At 38.2% G+C, this 23,442-nt stretch overlaps 1 protein-coding gene across 1 annotated transcript in view; it reads right to left on the bottom strand.

Moving 5' to 3' along the window:
* Itgb1 (integrin subunit beta 1) overlaps nt 1-23,442 on the bottom strand; it is a 49,746-nt gene that overhangs the window by 12,973 nt on the left and 13,331 nt on the right. Inside the window, exons 2-11 of the mRNA XM_034522487.2 lie at nt 15,469-15,535; nt 13,798-13,883; nt 10,290-10,512; nt 7,812-7,982; nt 7,025-7,263; nt 4,778-4,933; nt 3,475-3,570; nt 3,098-3,187; nt 708-848; nt 350-549 (exon numbers count right to left, since the gene is read on the bottom strand). Of these exons, the coding sequence (XP_034378378.1) occupies nt 350-549; nt 708-848; nt 3,098-3,187; nt 3,475-3,570; nt 4,778-4,933; nt 7,025-7,263; nt 7,812-7,982; nt 10,290-10,512; nt 13,798-13,883; nt 15,469-15,535 (1,469 nt within the window). The remainder of the gene's footprint in view (nt 1-349; nt 550-707; nt 849-3,097; nt 3,188-3,474; nt 3,571-4,777; nt 4,934-7,024; nt 7,264-7,811; nt 7,983-10,289; nt 10,513-13,797; nt 13,884-15,468; nt 15,536-23,442) is intronic.

Genomic DNA, 23,442 nt, shown 5'->3' with positions numbered 1-23,442 from the left:
CCAAGTACTGAGATAGTAAGACCATATATTTGGGGTCATGCAAAGTTAAAATTTAAAAAGTCACCACTGACAGTTTGTACAAAACATGTTTCTATCTACTTTTTTTTTTTTTCTTTTCAATGTATTTTGCTGTAGAGAACTGGAAGTGCCATTAGGAGAACACAGTCCACAGGCTGCCCTGAGAGACTGTGGACATACTGCTTACCTAGTCAAAAGCTTAAGAACAGAGAAATCCTTACGAGTATGTGAGCGAATGACTAGAGCAAAGAGTTTGTGTCTTTATTTTCTACAGGCTTCCCAGATACAGTGGCCTATATAGTCTGTCCCGCTGCAGCCAGGCTGCACTTACCTGCAGGCTCCACACTCAAATGTCCCATTTCCCTCATGGCACTTGGGACTTGCTGGGATGCCATGGCTTTGGCAATTGCACTTACAGATGAACTGAAGAACTACCTCTACTTCTTCAGTGAAGCCCAGAGGTTTAATTTTAATGGTTTCAGACTCCTTATTTGGACATTTATTAGCAGTTATGCTAATTTCAAATTGAACCTTAAAGGAAAAAAGATTAGATTAATAAATTTAGCAATGAACATAAAAACATTTCAAATGCTAGTGCTTTAACTGCTAAGCCATCTCTCCAGCCCCGATTTTTTTTTTTTTTTTATGCATGCTCTTTCTTTTTCACAGAAATTGCTCATAAAACACACCTCGTCTCCAATGGAAATGTTGGAACACTTTCGTCCATTTTCTCCTGTCCCATTCACCCCATTCTTGCAGTAAGATTTGTAATTGATTGTTACTCCATCTGGCAATTTGCTGTTTTCCAGAATGACTTCTGAAGAAAGGGACTAAAAAACAAAGACTAACCATGAACAGGGAAGTAAAATAAAATATGACTTGAACACACTCACACAACAATGGATGAAAGGAGTAGTTATGAAAACACTGTCATTTCAATGCAATTCAATCCAACTGAGTGTTAGAAAATCTAGAGTAGCCAACTCTGAAAAAGGTCCAATCTTCAAAATAATGTATACAATATGAAAGCATTTGCTTTTTATTAATAAGCTAAAATGCTAATGATCTCACAACACAAAGGCTTGATTATGAGGAATCCTAAGAACACAGAACAGATGCTCGCTGCTCCCAGTGTCACAACAGCTCTTCAAAATCATCCTCTGGCCTTTCCTTCTGGTCAGAGACCAGAGCAGCAGAGTAAACAAATTTACTTGGGACCCCTGTCCCACTTCTTAAACAACTTTCTAGAGCCTAAATAACTGGAGCTTTGCTCAATGGTACAGCACTGTCTAGCAGCCACGAGGTTCTCCGCTTTTCTCAGCACTGACAAAAAATAAAGTATGGGGAAAGCTGACAAGAAAAAGTCCTGGCAGTTCTTATTTAAAAGAGCAGACATCTCAGGACAGTGAGGTAGTGTATAAGCCATCTCTTATCACTCACATCTGTGGTCATTTGAATAAGCTTGGCTTATGGGAAATGGCACTATTAAGAGGTGTGGCCTTGTTGGAGGAAGTATGTCACTATGTAGGTGGGCTTTGAAATCCTAGGATCAGGCTTAATCCTATGTAGAAAAGACCTCCTCTTAGTTGCCCATGAGACATTCTCTATTGGCTGCAGTCAGATCAAGATGCAGAACTCTCAGCTCCTCCAGCACCAAGTCCTGCACATTGCCATGCTTCCTGCCATGATGATAATGGACTGAACCTCTGAAAGTGTAAACCAGCACCAACTGAATATTGCCCTTTGGTCATGGTGTCTCTTCAGAGCAATGGAAACTCTCACTAAGGCAACACCCCTAAAGGGATAGCAGTGAGGAAAACAATCTGTCAAGAGAGAGGCTGGAATGAGAGAATGAAAAACAAGTAGAATCTTGTCTTTAACCCCTCTAAGTCAAAGTCTTTCCAAAAAGTCTTGGGACCTTAAGCATGTGTAGAAATCAATGTGAAGTTCAAAGCCAGGCATGACATAGCATACCTAGGTGGTGGAGGAAAAAACATCACAAGTTCAGATCCTCGGAAACACTGAGAAGTCAAGGTAGTCTTGGCCTTATGATTCGATCTCAAAGAATTCTAGGGCTGGCAAGATGGATCAGAGTATAAAAGAAGCTTGCTACCAAGCCTCACAACCTGAATTTGATCCAAAATCCACATGGTAGGAGAGAACTAACTCCCACAAGTTGTTTTATAACACATACATCATGGTATTTACAAACACACACACTCTCTCTGTCCCTCTCTCTGTCTCTCTGTCTTTCTGTCTTTCTCTTCTCTCCTCTCACTTTCACAGTTAAAAAGAATAGTTTTTAATCTAAATTAACCTAACAAAGATATAGAAAATGGTGTATATAGTGCATAACAGTCTCCATGAAATTGCAAGTGCCTGTGGGTCATTTTAAATGATCACTGGACTGGTGCTTACTGGGAATTATTACATGCATTCTACAGAGAATTCTGATGTAGTTTCAGTTCCTAAATGATATACCTATGTATGTACATTCGTCAGAGTGTGTAACTACTACTGAAAACAGAAAAGTGTGTCCTCTGAATCTGTCTTGCAAAAAAAAAAAAAAAAAAAAAAAAAAAAAAAGTACATTCATCAAAACAGGTAAAAATAGCCAGATGCACACCTCTCACCCCAGTACTTGAGGGGCAGATGCAGGTAGATCTCTGTGCATTCAAAGTCAGCTTGGTCTACATGGTGAATTCCAAGACTGCCAGGGCAACAAAAATAAAAACAATGGATCGATAAAGTGACTTTAGGGAAGAAAAAGAAGATTAAAAAAAAAACCTGCATACAGCAAAATGTCAGTTGTGTTTTACTCTTGTTCCAATTAGGAGATATATGACCTAATGACATAAATTATGCATATACCTTTATCAAAATATTACTGCTTTGCTTAAATTATGCTTTCGAAGACTAAAATGGTAGTCTTTCCTCCAGACATGGAATTTACATTCACATTTTGCATGGTTGCTCTGGCTTGCTGAGGTGTATGTATACAAGGGTGTTTTATTTATGGCACGGCCTGAATCAAACACATTTAACACTCACTCACTCACTCACTCACTCACTAACTCACATTATAGGCATCGATGATCAGCTGGATCACATTGCTAGAGTTTCCAGACAGGGTGCCCACTGCTGACTTAGGAATCAAATTCTTCAATTCCTGAAATTAAATATGTAAAACATAAATATTACTTTTTCAACCAATTAAAATCCATTGAAAAGTAATAAGTATTTTGATGCTTCATTTCCTAAGTATCTTTCAAAGTGAAACTTAAAATAACAATCCTAATAATATGCAACTAAAATGAACATAAATGACATTTGTCAAATTCAGTCAAGTTACTGAATATAAATGCCTCGTGGCATTTTCTTACATTCCAAATACATAATTCAGCTACTAATGACTAAACAACGGGAAAAATATGTAACTTTCATTCTTTTTATTACCTTGTAAACAGGCTGGAACTCTTCAGTAACTGCAAAAATCGTCTGAATATTATTTTCACTTAGTTTCTGAACAAGGTGAGCAATTGAAGGATAATCCTAAGGAATCAAGCAATATAATTTAATATACAAATACATTATATATTATATTATATATTATATATATATTATATATATTATATATTATATTATATATATATTATATATTATATATATTATATATATTATATATTATAATCAATGATGAGGCTTTATTTTGTTTGGGTCTCACTCTATAGCCCAGGCTTATTCTCGATTGCTAAGATTACAGTATTTGAGCTGACAAGCATTCATATCCAGATCACCCACACAAGACAGCTTTCAAGAAAAAATATCATCTGCAAATAATTGCTAAGCTGTATCATGTGTTTCTCTTTTATATGTTTAAGAACCTCCAAATTTTAAGGCATCTTATATAATTTATTTTTATGTTCACTGGTGTTTTGTCTGCATGTATATCTGTGTGAGAGCATCAGAAGCCCTGGAACTAGATAGAGTTACAGAAAGGTGTGAACAGCCATGTGGCTGCTGGGAATTGAACCCTGGTCCTCTGGAAGAGCTGCCAAGTGCTCTTAACTACTGAACATCTCTCCAGTCCCATTTTAAGAGGTTTTCAATGCAAGACAATCTATGCACTTTAAATGTTGAGGACTGTGAAATTATGGAACCAGAACTAAAGCTTCCTTATCTAGCACTTAAGACAAAGATTCACCAATACTGGATTTCTTCTAGAACCTGAGTGATTTGCCTATATTTGCTTTCAATGAAAGCCAGAGTATGTACTTGTAAGTCATAACATATACAGGGTAAGGGTGGAGATGGAAAGATGGCTCAGTGGTTAAGAGCACTGACTGCTCTTCCAAAAGTCCTGAGTTCAATTCCCTGCAACCACATTGTAGTTCACAACCATCTGTAAGGGATCAGATACCCTCTTCTGGTGTGTCTGTGCTCACATACATAAAATAAATAAATAAATCTTTTTTAAAAAATTTTAAAAGAGATATAAAAATTGCACATTTAGAAATATGACCAACAAGGCTGAAAAATTATGTATGCAAGTGAGGAGCCAGATGGATCTCAACATTCCCACCACCCAAACAGAACAGCACATTACCAGACTTTTACAAGCAGCAATGCAGCTCTCCCAGCCATCATCAGGGCCCACACTTGCCAAAGCAAGAAAGCTGCAAACCCTGCCCTTCCATATGCCCAAGATTACACACTAAAATCACCAAAACTCACTTACTAGGCAGGCCTAAGTACTTACATAGTAATGGCTCATTGTATATACATTATTTTCCAGGTGACATTGTCCATCATTGGGTAAAACGATACCACCAAGTTTCCCATCTCCAGCAAAGTGAAACCCAGCATCCGTGGAAAACACCAGCAGTCGTGTTACATTCCTCCAGCCAATCAGGGACTTAAAAAGAAAAAGGTCAACTGAAGATACTGTCCATAGTAACTCAACATAAATGCTTTCAGATTCGCAAACTGCAACTGCACTTTTAACCTAATTCTGTATCATTGTCTTTCTTTTCCCAGTTCTAATGCTGTTGTCAGTTCAGAGATGGTTCTCCAGAACTTTATAGCTTCCTCTTGCTGGCCTCAATTCAGAGTCTGCTTTTTAGTAGGGGTACTGAGTATTTAATGAATACATAAAGAGACCCAGTCTATACCTGCTATTACCTACATCCTGGCTCCTGTCCCTACTTACCCTGCTGCACACCCCTGCTACCTACTAAACTTTATCATCTCGCTTTTAAACTAGGCTTTACTTTTTTGAAGCAGCCTTTTATGCAATCTATGCTAGCCTCAAACTTACTGTGTAGTTAAGGATGGCCTTGAACTTTTAATTCCCCTGCTCCTAACTCCTAAATACTGGAATTTTAGACATGTACCACCATACCTAGTTTCACTTTACTATAGGAAAAATTGTCAAAGACCTTGTTGTACTTTAAATCCCTACATTCTAGCTCATGAAATCAGTTCATTTGTAATTTCACTAGCTTATTCAACAAAGAATTTAAGCAATGTGAAAATCCTCTTCTATTATGTAATTAATTACATTTTTTCTAAATTTAAAGTAACAACACGTTTGTAAATTCATTGAAGATAGAAATTAACCTTCTTAATTCTAATCATCTTTCAAAGGCCGGTTACTTGCTCCTTTGCCTCTAAAGTATGACAAATTCAGAAAGGCAGCATAGTCAAAAATGGTTGGAGGCTAGAGGGTCAGTTTGATCCTGCTGGTTAAAGCAAAAGCAGCCCAGAAAATGTTCTCCATACAGTGACCATGGGGGCAAAAAAAAAAAAAATGCTTTTCAGAGAATAAGGAAGGCTAAGGCCAATAATACTGAAGTACTATTTTTTTAAAATTATGAGCACTACAGTAGCAAGTCAAGAATAAGAAGGTGGTCAGTATATATTGAGTGTCTATGTGTACTTCATACAGATCACTGTGATGGTCCTTACCACTGTCCTGTGGGCTGTCTGTTAACTTTTCCAAAAGGCACAGCTCTAAAGACACCAAGTCAACTGCCTAGGAGCAAGGAGGATAGGAAAATCCTCCCTCCACACTAAAGCAATGCTTTATACTTACTCCAGACTAGCTTTACTGACCTAACAATGTTTTCTACTCTCAGCCTCAGTTCTCATTAAAAGATCACTGAGGGTCTGATGTGTAATGCCAGTACTCAGGAGGCAGAGGCAAAAACATCTCTACAAGTTCAAGGATAGGCTGGGCCACACAGCAAGACCATATCTCAAAAAAGAAAAAAAAATCAATCAGAAATACCCATGGATCATAAACACTGGTCCCTAGTCGAGTGTTTATGTTCTAGTCTAAAACAGAACTAGGCTTACTAAGGTTTACTATCCCTGAAAACTTTATAATTAAACCAAAAATATTCCATTACTACTTTTATTACAAACCTAAGTTGTCATATAGCTATCAATCAGGCCTTTCAAAGTTCTTTCTTTTTATTATTAAGACACGAGAGGAAGACATGTCTCAAAGGCAACAACCAGAGCAGAAAACTGACCTGAGGAACATGGTGTGAGACACTATTCCACACAGCATATTCAGAGTTCCTAGAGACACCTCAGACAACGTCAGTTACATCTCTAGTACAGAGCCACAAAGTTTGAAAACCTCAGCCTCTTCCAAAAACCTAAACCTAAAGTCTATGTTCCACTGTTTCAAATAAATAGCATACTGGCCTTTCAATCTCCTTAGGTGTAAACTCCCTTTCTGGCTCAAACAGAGATGCAATGATTAAAGATACCCAAGAAAACAGCAGTGGGAACTTAAGAACTGACATTAGACAGCCAGGGCTATACAGAGAAATCCTGTCTCGAAAAACAAAACAAAACAAAACAAAAAGAACTGACATTAGTGCTCCTCAAGGTAATCTTATAGTAGCTACAATCATTTTGTTCTAACTTTAGTAAAATCACACTTAAAATAAACCCCCACTGACAATGCTAACAGTCCCCTGTAGAAATCACTTACTCCACAAACTGCAACCTGCATGATTGCATCAAAACCACCTTCTGGAGAGTCCAAGTTTCCAGATATGCGCTGCTGACCAACAAGTTCATTGAAATACTCTCCTCTGTCAGTAAGACTAAGCACATTTTTGTAGCTAAATGGGCTGGTGCAGTTTTGTTCACTCGTACAAGGATTTCTTAGCTTTGCTGGAGTTGTACTAATATACGGCATCACAGTTTTCTCCACAAATGAGCCAAAGCCTAAAGAAAAGAATACACTTGGATAGATGAGTGGGCAGAGACCAACAAGCTTACATCACTTTTAAATTAATATTTATTTATTTATTTATTTAGGGGAAAGGTACACACACATATACTACAATGCATGTCTAGAGGTCAAAGGACAAGCAGGAGCTGATTTTGGAGACTGAACTCAGTCATCACACTCAGAGGCAAGACCCTTATCCACTGAGCCATCTCTCACCAACTCTAAATGCACATCTTTTTCTAAAGCCCAATATAGAGGCTGTAGAGACTGTACAGTGGGCAAGACCTCCTGCTGCATCAGCATGAGAATAAGTTCAGATGCTAGCACCCAGGTAAAAGGCCAGGTGTGGCCATACACACCTGCACCCCAGCACGATTGCTGGAAAAGATAGGAAATTACAGGCCACAAACCTAGGTAAGTGATAAACCATGTCTCACAGAAATGAGACAGAAACTGATAAACCAAGACACTCAACAGCCTGCTCTGCACACATGCAGAAGCCTACACACACACACACACAAAATGTTCCCAACATTCCTACCAATGCGGAAGTCTGAAGTAATCCTCCGCATTTCATTCATCAAATCCGTCCCAAGACTCTTCACATTCTCCAGATCATCTTTCATGGAGTAGGAGAGATCCATAAGGTAGTAGAGATCAATAGGGTAGTCTTCAGCCCTCTTGAATTTTAATGTAAACTTCTGTGGCTCTCCTAATTAACGAGATTCAAAACTTAAATTAGATGGCCAGTAATCAAAATAAAATGAGAAAAATAATAAGTCCAAGGCAAAGATGATAAAGGCAACGCCCCCTACCAGCAACCCACAAGATACAAATAATTCTGCTACAGTTTGGATCTGCCCACGTGTTGGTACTTTCAAGAGGCAGTGGGAAGTGAGAGGTGAGGACCAGCAGGAGGTTTGGGTTACCAGTGATGTGCCCTGGAGTCTATAGGACCTCCCAGATGGCCCACCATTACATTTCATATAACCCCAAGCTCAGAGCAACAGGCCACTCCATCAGATGAAAACTTCAAAACTATGGCCCAAAATACACTTTACCTTTTTAAATGTTATTTCAAGCAGTTGTTAGTGTAATCACAAGGTAATTTACACAGAAACTTATGAGAAAATCAGAACACCCTAAGTTTTGGCAGAATGAAAGCAAGGCACATTCTAGACAAGTAGAAATTGAAGTTAGGAGTGAAATGCTCTTTGTGTTCAGGCACTGCTATGTGTAGGTGAGGAACAATCTATAGTTTTACTTTAGAGCTGTAACAGGAAGTTACAGGCGGAGTCAGAACTACAAAAAGATCAACAGCAAGAGATGAAGCCTGAACTGAAAAATGAAGGTGAGAGGTAAAAGCTGTTACATGTTATTTACTTACAAATCACAGAGCTGGAAAGGAGCTTAGTGGTAGAGCATTTGCCCAGAACATGAGAGATCCTAAATTCTATCTCCAGTACCACAAATAAAACACAAACATGGGAAAAAATGGAAGGTCTGCTTAGACGAAAAAAAATCTTTTCTCCATGACTTTCTGGCAGGCAGCTGAGAATGGGTACAGAGCTAACCTGAAAGTTTATGTCATTGCAGAATATGAATAATTTCTAATGATGGTAAGAGGAAAACCAACTCTTAATCTAAATGCAGAGGGATAAAGGGAAGAAAACACAAAAAGGAAACTGGAAGCATTGGAAGGGAATGAGAAAAAACCAGCAGTGAGATGGGTTCCCAAGTTCAAGAAGAGAGCCTCTTACAAGCTTCCCACAGAGAGAGTAATGATGAGGGGCTAGAGATGCCTCAGAGGTTAAGAGCACTTGCTGCTCTTACAAGGACCTAGGTTTGTTTCCTACCGTATGTTAGCTCATAACCATACTTCAGTTCCAAGGGATCTGATAACTTCCAATCTCTGCAGGCACCAGGCACACACATGGTGCATATATGTATATATTCATACAGGCAAAATATGCATATAAAATAAGTAAACTTTAAAAATGTTTTTAAGTAATGATGATTAAAATAAAATGTGATTTAGGCAAAAACATAATGAATATCCTGATCAGGATCCTGCAAGTGCAGCTCAGAGATGATAGCAGTATTCCACTAGAGCAGATGTACAAGTCTACACTAAATACTTTTCCTGACTCTGCAACTTAGGAGAAAGATTTAATTTTGGCTCAGTTTCAAGGAGGTCACAGAAGTTAGAGTAACAGCAAATCCAAGAGGGAGCAGTACTCTATATCTTGACAAACTCAGGAAGCTAAAGCCCACCCCCAACCCCCCAGAGACACACACTCTGTCAGGCAAGCCTCAGCAATTGAAGGCTCCACAGACTCCCAAAACAGCACTACAAGCCAAGAACAAATGTTCCCATACATGAGCTTAAGTGGGACACATCACATTCAAACTATAACAATGTCTACTTCCTAGCCTGGTTTAGCCAGGCAGCAGCAACAGGATGGAAGGATGACAGGCAGAAAGAGGGCATTGTCTGCTTCAGAGGTGGGATGGCAATGAACACTTATAAAAACGTTAGTATTTAAATGGCACTCAACAAATGCATGGATTAAAACTTTGCTTTTATATTATGAAATTACACTAACAGATGGATGCTATTATTTTTAAAATTCAGTGAATTTAATTGGTGTCTTCTGAATCTTTAACAGGATTTGCTTCTAACAGAAGGCAAGATTTTAAATTATTAAAAGTAATATGTGTTACAAAAATTTTAGCTGGGAATCAAAGATGTGGCACACACTGTTAATCCCAGCACTTGGGAAGCAGAGACAAGCAGACCTCTGAGACTGAAGCCAGCCTGGCCTACAGAACAAGTTCCAGGACAGCCAGGGCTACACAGAGAAACTTTGTCTCAAAAACAATAAAAAGAAGGTTATATCCACTAAAATTTAACTTATGCCCTATCTTTGGGTACCAATTTACACAAACAAACCATCAAGAGACTGGGGAAAGGCTTGTATAAACTTGCTATGGAAAACTTAAGTCGGGATAGAGGTACCTGACCGCAACTTTAGAAGCAGCTGTTGTGGTTGGATCTGAGTAATGTCTTCTGGCCGGAGCTTCTCTGCCATCCCTTTGCTGCGATTGGTGACATTTTTATTTTTCTTTATAGTTTGAGAGCCTCTGGGATTCTCTATGTCACTTGGCTGGCAACCCTTCTTTTTCAAAGCTTCTAGATCATCACATCGTGCAGATGTAGGCATTCCTTCTTGTAAAAATGTCTAAATGAAATATAAAATACATCAACAACAAAAAAAAAAGTATAACAAGTATTTTGATACTATTTTTACTGAATGTAAACAAATTACAAAAATCAAATGGCTTGCCGGGCAGTGGTGGTGTATGGTGGTGGGAGGAAGAGGCAGGCAGATTTCTGAGTTCAAGGCCAGCCTGGACTACAGAGTGTGTTCTAGGACATCCAGAGCTATACAGAAAAACTCTGTAAAAAAAAAAAAAAAAAAAAAAAAAAAAAAAAAAAAAAAAAAAAAAAAAAACACACACACACACACACACACACACTCAAAATCAAATGACTTAATCTAAGGTAGTTCATTTCTAGCTTCTTAACAAAATTTGCATCATAGTATGTGCTCTTATACAAAAACAAATAACACAGATAAAGTACTATTTTTTCCCAGACTTTATACATATTTTAAAAGTCCCACCTTTTAAATTCAGAGTGTGTCAATACTAACTACATCCTTCAGTTCTTGGCATAGCCTAATTTTGGATAAGCCCACCATCAGACAGTATTTTTTTTCTCTTAGAAGTCCTTTGAAGAACTTCCCAGCAGAGCATTTTAAACAACTAGATCTTCAGGAAAAGCAAATTAGCCTAAATACATCCCAATTTTGTGTGTGTGTGTGTGTGTGTGTGTGTGTGTGTGTGTGTGTGTGTTTGTGTGTGTGTGTGTGTTTGTAAAATATAGCATGAACTTTCCTGACTAAAAACTTTTTTGTGACAAGGTTTCTCTGTGTAACCCTGGAACTCACTCTATATAGACCAGGCTATCCTCAAACTCAGGACAACTGCCTGCTTCTGTCTCCCCAGTGCTGAGATTAAAGGCATGTCCATAGCTGTCTGACTAAAATTTTTTAAATGCATGCTACTAAATGAGATATTTTTATTATTTTTCTTAAATTTTATTTTACTTGTTTGGGTGTCTTGCCTGCATGTGCATCTCTATACCACAAGTGTGCAGTACCCACAGCGGCCAGAAAAGGGTGTCAGATACCCTGTGACTAAGGTTATAGGTGAGACTGTAAGCCACCATGTAAGTGCTGAGAACAGACTCTCAGTTTTCTGGAAGAGCAGACAATGTTCTTCTCACAGCTTTCTCCCCAGATGTTTGTATTTTACCTTTGTGATGGTTTAAATATGTTTGGCCTAGGAAGTGACACTATTAGGAGGTATGGCCTTGTTGGAAGAAGTGTGTCATTGTGAGCATGGGTTTTAAGACCTTCATCCTAGCTCCCTGGGAGCCAATCTTCTAGCAGCCTTCAGATGAAGATGTAGAACTCTCAGCCTGCCTGGACATTGCCATGCTCCTGCCTTAATGATACTGGACTGAATCTCTGAACTTGGAAGCCATTCCCAATTAAATGTTGTCTTTATAAGAGTTGCCTTGGACATGGGTTCTGTTTACAGCAGTAAAACCCTAAGACAACCTTGAACTTTTTTAAAGGTCCTAACACTGTATGAATAAATACACACACACAAAAGGTGGGGACTAGGGAGATGGCTTAATGGGTAAAGTGCCTGCTTTGCAAACATGAGGACCTTAGTTATGATCCCTAGCACTGACATAAAAGCTGCACAAGGCAGTGGACATCTGTAACTCGGGCTCCCAGTAATGGAGGACAGAAACAGTAGGTTCTCAGACTGGGACCCAGTGGTCAGCCAATCTAGCTGAAACAGCAAGCCCCAGGTTCAATCAGAGATCCTGTAACAAAAAATAAGTTGGAAAGCAACAGGAGAAGATAGCCTGTTGTTTGCTCACTTTCAATGCACACATATGAATGTACACATATACAGCACAAAACTAAGAACAGACAATGGCTATTAAAAATATTTTTTAGGCAAAAGTAACAAAGCAAGAATATTCACACAATTAAAGAGATACCTGTAAAGAATGACCAGGGTCAACGGTCAAAACTGAAATCTGCTTATTTATTTTTAAATCTCAAAATCCAACAAAGCACAAGATCTGAGAGGAATTCTCCTTTTGCTTTTGTTTGTTTGTATTTGGGCTTTGTTGTTGTTGTTGTTTCAAGACAGGGTTTCTCTGTATAGCCAGGGTTTCTCTGTCTGAACTCACTTTATAGACTAGGATGGCACTGAACTCATAGAGATCGCCTGCCTCTGCCTTCCAAGTGCTGGGATTAAAGATGTGAGCCATGATGCCTGACCCATTCCCAAATATTTAACCAATCAAGGAGCCTCATAACAACCAAATAAAATTCCACTGAACACATTCTACAGGAACCTTTAGTAATTGAGAAGTTATGACCCAGATTTCAAAAGCTATAGTATTTAGCTCTGATTAGGTAAGTCTCAACTATAGACTATGGGCCATAAAATGAATGCTGTAGGTGCCAACAGCTGCCAGATAAATAGAACCTCTGAAGTGAACCCCTCTCTTTTAATCCACCATTTCTAACTGCCAAAAGCATGAGCTTTATTCCTCATTTTCCAAAGAAGGAAGGCAAGAGCTTTCATTGGACTTTCATAAATGTCCCTAGTTTCACCCCAGTGCACCATATGAAGTATTAAAAAATCTGAAATAAGACAAAAACTTCTCATTTTATCTTTCACTTTGTCATGTTATGATGGGTTCACTTCAGAAGGTTCTATTTATCTGGCAGCTGCTGGTACCAACAGCATTCATTTTATGGGTCCATAGTTTATCTACAGTTGAAGCTTACCTAGTCAGAGCTGATCTTACAATTTAAGTCCAAACAACTGAGTGAAGACATATACAATGAACCTTTGACCCAACATAACCTCAAATTAATTCACTGCAATTTTAGTAAGCACTGTATAAAGAGCAAAGTACAGAAATCCTTAAGCAAACTCTGATATTTGTATATTTTCTTTCACTGGGGTTAGGCTTTGAGCTTTCAAAAATCCAACACCACTCCTAGTTAGCTTTCTCTACCTCATACTGTGGATCAGGATGTAAGCTTTCAACTACTGCCCCAGCTCAGTGCCTGTCTGTCTGTTGCCATGCTCAAAGCCATGATGGCCATGGACTGACACTCTGCTTTGAGCCCCAAATTAAATGTTTTGTTTGCTTGTTTGTTTTATAACTTGCCTTGATAACGGTATTTTGTCACAACAATACAAAATTAAGACATGTATTTCGTCAAACAGCACAATTCTGACTACCATATACTATTCAATAAACATTAATTAAAATGGTATATCTTATCTGGTACTTCCCAAGGACAAGGCTCTGAATAAGGCTAAAAATCAGAGAATAAATAGAACAGAATCAGAAGTCTTACCGTATTTGTACACCACCCACAATTTGGCCCTGCTTGTATACATTCTCCACAAGATTTGGCATTTGCTTTTAAACATCTATTTTTATCTGTTAAAAAAGAAACAAAAAAATGTACTTTTCAGTAACTTTAAAGTTTCAAAGGAAAAAAATGAATAGATCACAAGGACAGAAACCAGTAATATGTGAATAAACAGACATGTTAAAAATGACCAAATGAAGCCTAGTTATTAAGCTATACTAGGCTACTCCAAAGAACACCTAATGGTCTGGGATCCCCTTGACACTGAGAACCACAAACGGCAGTCATCTTGTCTTTTGTATGACACACTAGGTACCATTAACCTAACTACACACCAGCAGACTATCCTGTTGAATAGTGTAATTTCAGCACCTATTGCTCTGAGAGGTTATAAATGTCCTGGTACTCGTATACCAAGGTCAAGTTTTGCCTTTTCCTATGACTTACAATCTCATGCCCACACCACATAAGTGTCTTCAGGGCTTCCACTCCACTTTTAGTGTGTTAAATAGCTGCCATGTCCATATTCATCCAATCCTCCTTGGGTTTGCGTTTCTTTGACTCAATCTAGACTGGCACATTTTTTCTTGTAGTAAATACTAGTAAAGACTGTTTCCAGTTTTTGGATTATAATATAAACCATGCTTAAAGTAAAAAATTTAGATATTGCCCACAATCTACTTACTTAAAGATAACCACCCTAACAATTTTAGATGTGGTCCTCAGGATACAGTTTCTGGGGGCTGTAGATTTTATGCAGCATTTCCTACTCAGTATCTTTCATCATCTTCCTGAGGTCAGATAATTCTAATTATTTTATATACTATGCTTTTTAAAGATCTAGACAGTACAACCAGGTATCAATTATTCCAGATGTAAATGGTCATGGTTGCCAGAGAAATTTAAACCATCTTCAGGTTGCTCCCTGCTCTTATAGATATGCTAATACTAACTACACAAGACTTCTTGATCACAGAACAAGAGTTTCTTCTAGAAAGTAAACTTCCCCTGAGTTTCCCCTCCCCCACCCTCCCCTCTTCTCTTTCTCTCTTTTGTTTTTTGTTTTTGTTTTTGTTTGCTCAGAACACAGAGCTACATCCCAACCCTCTAGGATTTTCTAAATTGGGGGCGATGGGGGTTGTATCTAGCACAGGCTAGCCTAAAACTCATGATCCTACTATTTCTCCCTCCCAAATGCTGGGATTACAAACATGTGCCACCATGTCCAGCCTACTTTTACTTTTGAGAAGCTAATGGACTTTCGTATGTAATACACCAAGGTACATGTTTATTTTATTTGCTTCTGAATATATTACATGCCTCTGCCTTTGTTCTAGTCCCTGGCACTCACACATTCTCCAAATATTTCTATGTGGTCTATGATATACTATCATCTGGGATCTCACAATCCTCACAATGAAGTCAGGGATGATTAATTGATGATGAAGATCCCTGCAGGCTCCTTGGAAACCTCTGTTTTTCATTCATGGTGAGACAGGTGCTGCAAATTTTCAGAAGGAGTACTGTGATCTAATGGAGGGTTGCCCTCCTCTCCAGAATCTAACTGACCAATGACTATTGATACAAGATTGAAATAAAAAGATATAACAAAAAAAAAAAAAAAAAAAAAAAAAAAAACCACTTTTTTTTTACCTGTTTGGCCAAATACAGAACAAATCAAGCTGATCAATCCAATCCAGAAAACCAGTTGCAAATTCATCTATAACAGAAAATGTGTATTATTATTGATAGAAAAAATACTACAGTCTACCTTCCCTTTTTTCTCTCAATCTACTTCTCTTCAAACTTCTCTACACTATCATTGTCATTCGCCTTCTTCCAGATGGTTACCTTTCACCCACACTACTCCAACACTTCACACCACACTTGCAGAATGTGTTTCTGTTGTCCGTAAATAAAATGTCTTAGCATTCAATCAAATGTCACAAAATTACATACATCCTAAAGAAACCAAAGTTAGTATTCCTATAGCAGAAAGCCATGGCGGCTTGTCCTGTAGAATGTCCATCTACACAGTCTCCTGGGGCTCTTGGCCTAATAGGCACATCCAGAAGCCCAGTTACCTCAGAACCAAGGGTACTTTCCAGAACTGAATCAGTCATCCCATGCTGACAATTCAGAGTTTTTATTTCTCCTCAGGCTAAAACATAACATCATATGCAAGGCTCTGACTCAATTGTTCTGTGTGCTTTCCTGTTATTTTTTTTTTATAAGAAAATTAACCATGCATGGAATTGGTAAAATACTCAGCTCGATTCCCTCAACTTTCCACAACAAAATGTCTTATTAAACCAAGAGTCTGTAGTGTCCTTCAGAGTCTCAGGGGTGAAAGGTAAGGAGATCAGGTAATATTCTGTATGTTAAACAGGCAACTTCTAATCACTCTCTCTACTTCTTTTCAACCAATGTTTTCAATTCTAACCAAATATGTTCAAAGACGGCTGAGACTGCAGACTGGTCAGCTAACATGTTAACTGTTAACTGTTCATAGACACTTCCAGTCTAGTGCACATGCATATACATCTGATTTACCACAGAATGAAAGTGGAGCAAGGAATGCTGGCATGGGCATAATCCCAGAACTTAAGAGACAGAGGCAGGAGGATTACCATAAATTCAAGCCCAGTCTGATCTACACAGCAAAATTCTGTCTTGAGACCCAGGAAAAGAAAGAACATTGGGAAAGTGGAGGCAGGAGAATTAGAAGTACAAGGTCATCATCCTTCCCTACATGGTAAGTCAAGACCTATCTTTTAAAAAAAAGAAAAAAAAAAAAAGTTCTTTAAATTCTATGTTAATCCTGAATATTTCTTTTAAAGGAACAGCTATTCCCAAATCACAGAAACCTTTGTTCCGGTCTCAGGCCCCTTTCATATGAGACATAAAGGTAGACATGCTACTTTGCAGTGAGACATTGTCCCAATCTTGAGATAAACACTTTTGCTCCACTGCTCATGCAGACTTCCCAGAGACAAGAAAGGTAGCTCTAGGAGTCATCCAACCTCAATCAGGCTTACTCCAGGAAATGAGTGTCTTGTGGAGCTGACAGGCTGATGCAGATGGCTTGGGACTGCATCCAAGAAGTGAATAAAACCTGAGTGTCACAAAAATATGACGTTCTAAGGTCTGCCTAAGGCCAATGAAGTAAATCAATACAGGTTGAAATTATCAACAATTTAAATACAGCCACTGATGACTAAGGACAGAGAACATACCACTCCTGTGGAAGTGGATGATCACAGTATGAGGGTGGATATATTCCTTCAGGCTACTTTAATACCTGCTGATCAGCCTTAAGAAATCTGCGAAAATAATCATACAAGTCAGAGAGACACACTACGATAGAATGAAAAAGATAATATTCCCCAATATTCTGAGATATATTACTTTAAACCATTACTATAAGTGCCACAGACCTCTCCTTCTACATATCATGATAGTCCAAAGAACCTACTAAGGCCCTCATACCTCTGGAAGTGTGCCACACTCAGAAGCAGACAAAACAAAGTTCTAGTGTTCAAGAACAGCTGAGAGAACTAGAACTGTCTCCAAACATCTTGGAGACAGTCATCAACTCTTCTGTAAGGATCTGTAAGCCAACAGGAAACAGAAGAGCTATTGCTTGGTAGCTTTCATAAATGCTGGGTTTTAGGGACAGGAAGAAGTTAAGAATTCAGCAAGACTCTAAGGACAATGACAGTAACAAGAGAAAGCAAAAGCTGGGAGCATGAGACTGAGACCATACTTGAGAGTGGCCCTGAGGGAGGCAGCACAACTAGAATCTGGGCCAAAGTGCCTGCATGAGGCAGAGTGGGGGAAGCCTTAAGAAAGACTACATCACAATTCACATGGATGTCCTTCCCAGACTTAAAGCTATAACTGTGGGTTATGCAAGAAGGCCAGTTCAGCAATGACTCTTACGCAGAGAAAAGGGGCTTAGAGCATTCCTAGCAATGGCATCTCACTGAAGACAACTCATCATCAGAGGGGGACAACACAGAAAACACCTTGACACATGGTCCTAATCTTTTATTTGCTTTTCATAACTAAAGGTTGTTAACTGGTCTGGTCTGCATTTCATCTCCTCAAACTACTACAGCTGATGAATTTAGATACACCTTACTATGCATGGACTAATCCTGAAAAAGAAATCTCAGGCCTTACCTTACAGCCTTCATCTGTTCACTTATAAACTTGACTATAAAATAAACCCTTCCCCACGTTGCTTTTGGTCAGAGTGTTTTATCACAGCAGCAGAATGGAAGGCAGGTCAAGTCTTCCTAGCCTTCTTTCCTAACACCTCTGCTCCTTGTACTCTACTGGCTTGCTCTCTTAATTCTCTTCAGGCTGTCATGTCTGGTTGTATGTCATCTCTAGAAATACAAATATTGCCTCAAGAAACTATCAATTCATAGACAAAAAATGTAAACAATTACAATATAGTATAATCACATCTGTGAAGAGGGTGAGTATAGATAAAGTCTCTAGAAAAAACTGCATTTCAAACTGATCTTCTGCAATGCTGCTTTGAAATACAATGACTAGAGAGTTTGGAATGTTCCAAGTTCAGAGCCAAACTATCTTGAGCCATCATTATCCTCCTTAATAGTCATTTACTGCCGGCTATCCTACTTAGATTTCTATTGCTGTGTTAAAGACCAAAGCAACCTAAGAAGGAAAGGGTTTTTAGCTTACAGGTCACAGTCCACCATCAAAAACTGAAGACAGGAACCTGAAGACAGAAACTGCAGCAAAGACCATGAGACACTCCTGCTCACTGGCTTGGTCACTGTAGCTTGCTCAGCCTGGTTTCTTATATACTCCTGACCTGTCCAAGGCGGATACAACACACACAGTGGGCTAAGTCCACCCACTTCAATCACCAATCAACAACAAAATATCCCCCAAGTAAGGACAAATCTGATAGGGGCATTCATCCCATTGAGATTCCCTCTTCCTAGGTATGTCTAGGTTTGTGTTAAGTTAACAAAAAACAACCAAGGTTCATGATGGCAAAGCAGAAGTAACCTATTCCTGCTCCAAACTATAATTTTTCCTATCAGATAATTGCCCTCCTTTGAGATGCTAAACTCTTTATTCAAAGGATTAAGAGGATGACTTACATGTGTACTTTAGATCTAATGTTTGTATATATGTGTGAATACATACATGTAAACACTAAAGATCCTAAAGATTTTTTTAACACTACTGCCTCTTAATAACAACAAAAAGGTTTTTCAGTCTCTATCATAGCATATGTAAGATACAACTCAAAAAGAAAAAAAAATAGTTTTTTTTAAAAATCCTCTTCAAGACTTTTACAAAGATATTTTTTTCCCAACATAGTATTTTTATTGATTATTTTGGAATTTCATATAATGTACCCAATCACACTCACTTCCCAGTCCTCCCAGACTTACTCCCAACCCGTGTAACCCTCCCCCAAAAAAGAACAACAAAAACCCTACACCAAGTCCAAGTCCAATTTGTATTGTCCATATACTCAATAAAGCACAGCCAAATTCCCAGTAGCTAGCCCCTTAAAGAAAACTTCTCCACCTCGCTAGAAGCCATCAACTGTGAAGAGCCACACTTCAGCACCCCTATAACAATTTTTAAGAGTTCTCTTTGATGGCTTCCTGCCTAGACTCTTTCTTTGGGGGGATGGGAAGAGGTAAGGGGCTGTCACAGAAGCCTTCTATATCTCTCATTCTCAACTGTGAGTCTGCAGTAGTCAATACCATGGCAAAAGAAGATTCCTTGCCCTTTATAGTCTGCAGAAGAGCAGATCGTGGATAGACATCCACAGAGCCTCTCATGTCAACATAGACCACAGACCTCACTCAGCATGGTCTCCTGTGAAAGTACAGACCATCAACATAGCTCTCAACTGCAACAAAGACCATGAACACCATCATGGCCTTCAGCAACAGTACAGACTACAGACAATCAACAAACCCAGGTCCTCTGCAAGAGCTACAAGTGCTCTTAACCACTGAGGCCTCTCTCTGGCCCCATATAAATAATTTTAATGTGTTACATCATACTAATATACTTGACACCGTTATTCATCTGTTTTTAATTTTAAAGAAATACAAAGGTTTAGATAAAACACTTGTTAAATGATAACATATTTACTACAAAGATAAACAGGTGGTCTGAAAATAAGACAAAAATACCAAATCCTAATGAGAGTTTTTTTTCAATAAAAACAGTTACAAAGTGCCCGTTACAACTCAAATCTTTAACAAATAATTAAATTGGTTAAGAAAACAAGACTATGAATATGGTTTGGTTTGGTTTGGTTTGGTTTTTCAAGACAGGGTTTCTCTATTTAACTCTGGCTGTCCTAGAACTCACTTTATAGACTAGGCTCAAACTCAAAGAGCCACCTGTCTCTGCCTCCCAAATGCTGGGATTAAAGGCATATACCACCACTGCCTGACCTATAAATGTTTTACCTGTATTTATAACTATTAGGTATTTAAGATAACTTACGTTTTAGACGTAGCCTCTTTGTGTGTTTTCTTTTAAAAATATCTTATTAAAAAATGTTGTCTAGCCGGGCAGTGGTGGCGCATGCCTTTAATCCCAGGACTTGGGAGGCAGAGGCAGGCGGATTTCTGAGTTCGAGGCCAGCCTGGTCTACAGAATGGGTTCCAGGACAGCCAGGGCTACACAGAGAAACCCTGTCTTGAAAAACCAAAAAAAAAAAAAAAAAAAAAAAAAAATGTTGTATAAGCCAGGAATGCCTTTGATCCTAGCACTTAGGAGGCAGAGGCAAATAGATCTCTGAGTTTTAGGACAGCTTTGTATGAGAGTTCCAGCCCCTATTTCAAAATTAATTAATTAATTAAGATATAAACGATATATATGTGTGTGTGTGAGAGAGAGAGAGAGAGAGACAGAGAGACAGACATATAGACAGACAGAGACACATACTTTTGGTTAAATAAAGTTAAAGAAAAAATGCTTTGGGGTATGAAAGGACTTTGTCTAATAAAGATTGTTCTAAAGTAAAAAATAAATGAGAATTATTTTTAAAGATTAAAGTATGTTGTAGAAACAGTCAGAATGAAACTTATAGAAAGTGAATATGGTTTTGTGTCTGTATGTTTGTTGTATCAAATTTTTAAAGTCAAAATTCAATAACCTCAGATAAAATCAGGGCTTGATTCTGTTTATAACAATAAGGTTTCCGTAAGTACTGATCTATCCTGACATACTCTTTAAAATGTTAACAAAAGATCACTTAGAAAAACAAATACTTTTAATTGTTTTAACTAAAATGCAGAACTAGTTATACTCTTTTTCAAAGAGTAAGAAAAACCAGATATTTATTTCATAAACAACTCCATTCTGACTGGACAAAAAGATTCTATCTAGATACATCTTACTACTCCTACATTACAAATGAAATCAGCTTTCTGATTCACATTTCTTACATTAAATATGCAACACCTTCATCTGAGAGTGCATTCATAATTTTATTCAGAAATGCTGGCTAATACTCAAGTGCCCCATGTAATTAAACATTTCTCTAACTTTTTATGTTTCTTAAAATCCTTTTAGAATTAGACTTTTTTGTTTGTTTGTTTTTTGAGACAGGGTCTCTCTGTGTAGCCCTGGCTGTCCTGGAACTCACTCGGTAGACCAGGCTGGCCTTGAACTCAGAAATCCTCCTGCCTCTGCCTCCCAAGTGCTGGGATTAAAGGTATGTGCCACCACTGCCTGGCAAGAATTAGATATCTCTGTGGTATTTAGTATTTCACTTGGTATATTCCTAAGTGATAAATTTTTGCTAATTTTGGTTTTAATGAATTTATGAGAATATTCATTTTATATCATTTTTGTTAGGACTGTTTACTTATCCTAAACATCTACCTTACTTAAATCTTGTTTTCATGTTTAGAACATTCAAGAGTCTTCTTTGTGTTTTTAAGAAAAAACTCATAATTCTGTTTTATTTGGATTAAAGAAATCTAGTTTTTCCATTGAGAAAAGCATTTCAACAACAACAAAAACCAAAAACCCACCCTCCAGTTTGGGAGTACTATATTTTAAATCCAAATTATTACCGAAAAAAAAAACCTAATAATGAAGTCTTTCCTAAGGGGGGGAAATTAATTAGATCCAACCAATTAGACTACTACAAGGTTGTTGTTGTTGTTAACTTCACTCCATTAGTCCAGACAATATTCTTGATTATTTTAAATTTTATATATTACTCTAATATGGATCCCATGTTATGTCAAATATAGACAGTTAAAAATCAGATCTGGAGCTGGAGAGATGGCTCAGAGGTTAAGAGCACTGGCTGCTCTTCCAGAGGTCCTGAGTTCAATTCCCAGCATCTATATGGTAACTCACAACCATCTGTAATGGGATCCGAAGCATTCTTCTGGTGTGTCTGAAGACAGCTACAGTATACTCACATTACATAAAATAAATAAATCTTAAAAAAAAATCAGATCTGGATCATAATGGTTATTAGATTTTAATGATATAATCTAGGAGTTTTTTTTTTCTCCCCTTAATGGCTTTTACCATATGTTCTAGTTTGTTTATGTTTTATGTTGCTGACCAAAACCAAGTTGGGGAGAAAAACAAAGTGTAAAGGTTTTATACTTCCAGGTCCATCACAGAAGGAAGTCAGCACAGGAGCTCACTCATAGAGGAACACTGCTTGCTGGGCTGCTTCCTCTGGCTTGCTCAGGTAACTATCTTTATGAGCCCAGGTCGACCAGCCTAGGGACAGCAGACCTGGCAGTGGGGTGGACCCACCTACATCAGTCAGCAATCAAGAAAATGCCCCAGAAACATGCCCACAAGTCCATCCAATGAAGAATACTCTTCCACTGACGTTCCCCCTTTCCAGATGACTCTAGGTTTGTGTCAGGCTGACAGCTGAGGCTATGATAACAGCTATTCTTCTCCCCTTAGAGACTGCTCACCTGCCTACTAATCAACTTGATCTAAATCATATCCTAATGAACCTTTCCTAAAAATGGGAGACATGAGTGACATTTAATAAGTAAAATGTGGCTACCACATATATAAAATGTGATGCTTGTCCAAGAGTAGAAACTGTAAGTGAAAGTCTCCAAAAGAAGCTGCATTTCAAACTGAACCATCTGTGAGGCTAATTGACTGACTAGATCGTCAATGACTGGAGAATTTGGAATGTTGCAAGTTCAGAGCTAAAAAATGTTGTGCTTCCTTTACCCTCTTAACAGCCATCTATTGCCCTTATGGTAGTTTGCATTAGAAATGTCCCCCATAGGCTCAGGTATCTGAACACCTGATCCCTATTTGGGATCCCTATTAATTAAAATTTAGTCTGCCTAGAAAAAAAATATAACACTGGGGGCAGGCCTTGAAATTAAAAAAACTTGTACCACTTCCAGTTTGCTCTCAGCTTCATGTTTATGATTGAGGATGTGATCTCACAGCTTATTATTAAAGCTGCCATGCCATTCTAGAATTATGTACTCTTATGCTTCTGAAACCATAAACCAAAACAAACTCTTAAATTATCTTGGTCATGGCATTTTATCACAGCAACAGTAAAGTAACCAATACAGCCCTCCACTAGATAAGTCATTT

Source organism: Arvicanthis niloticus, chromosome 18, assembly GCF_011762505.2.
Source record: "Arvicanthis niloticus isolate mArvNil1 chromosome 18, mArvNil1.pat.X, whole genome shotgun sequence".
Classification (NCBI taxonomy): domain Eukaryota; kingdom Metazoa; phylum Chordata; class Mammalia; order Rodentia; family Muridae; genus Arvicanthis; species Arvicanthis niloticus.
This window is presented reverse-complemented; position numbering and strand designations above follow the sequence as displayed.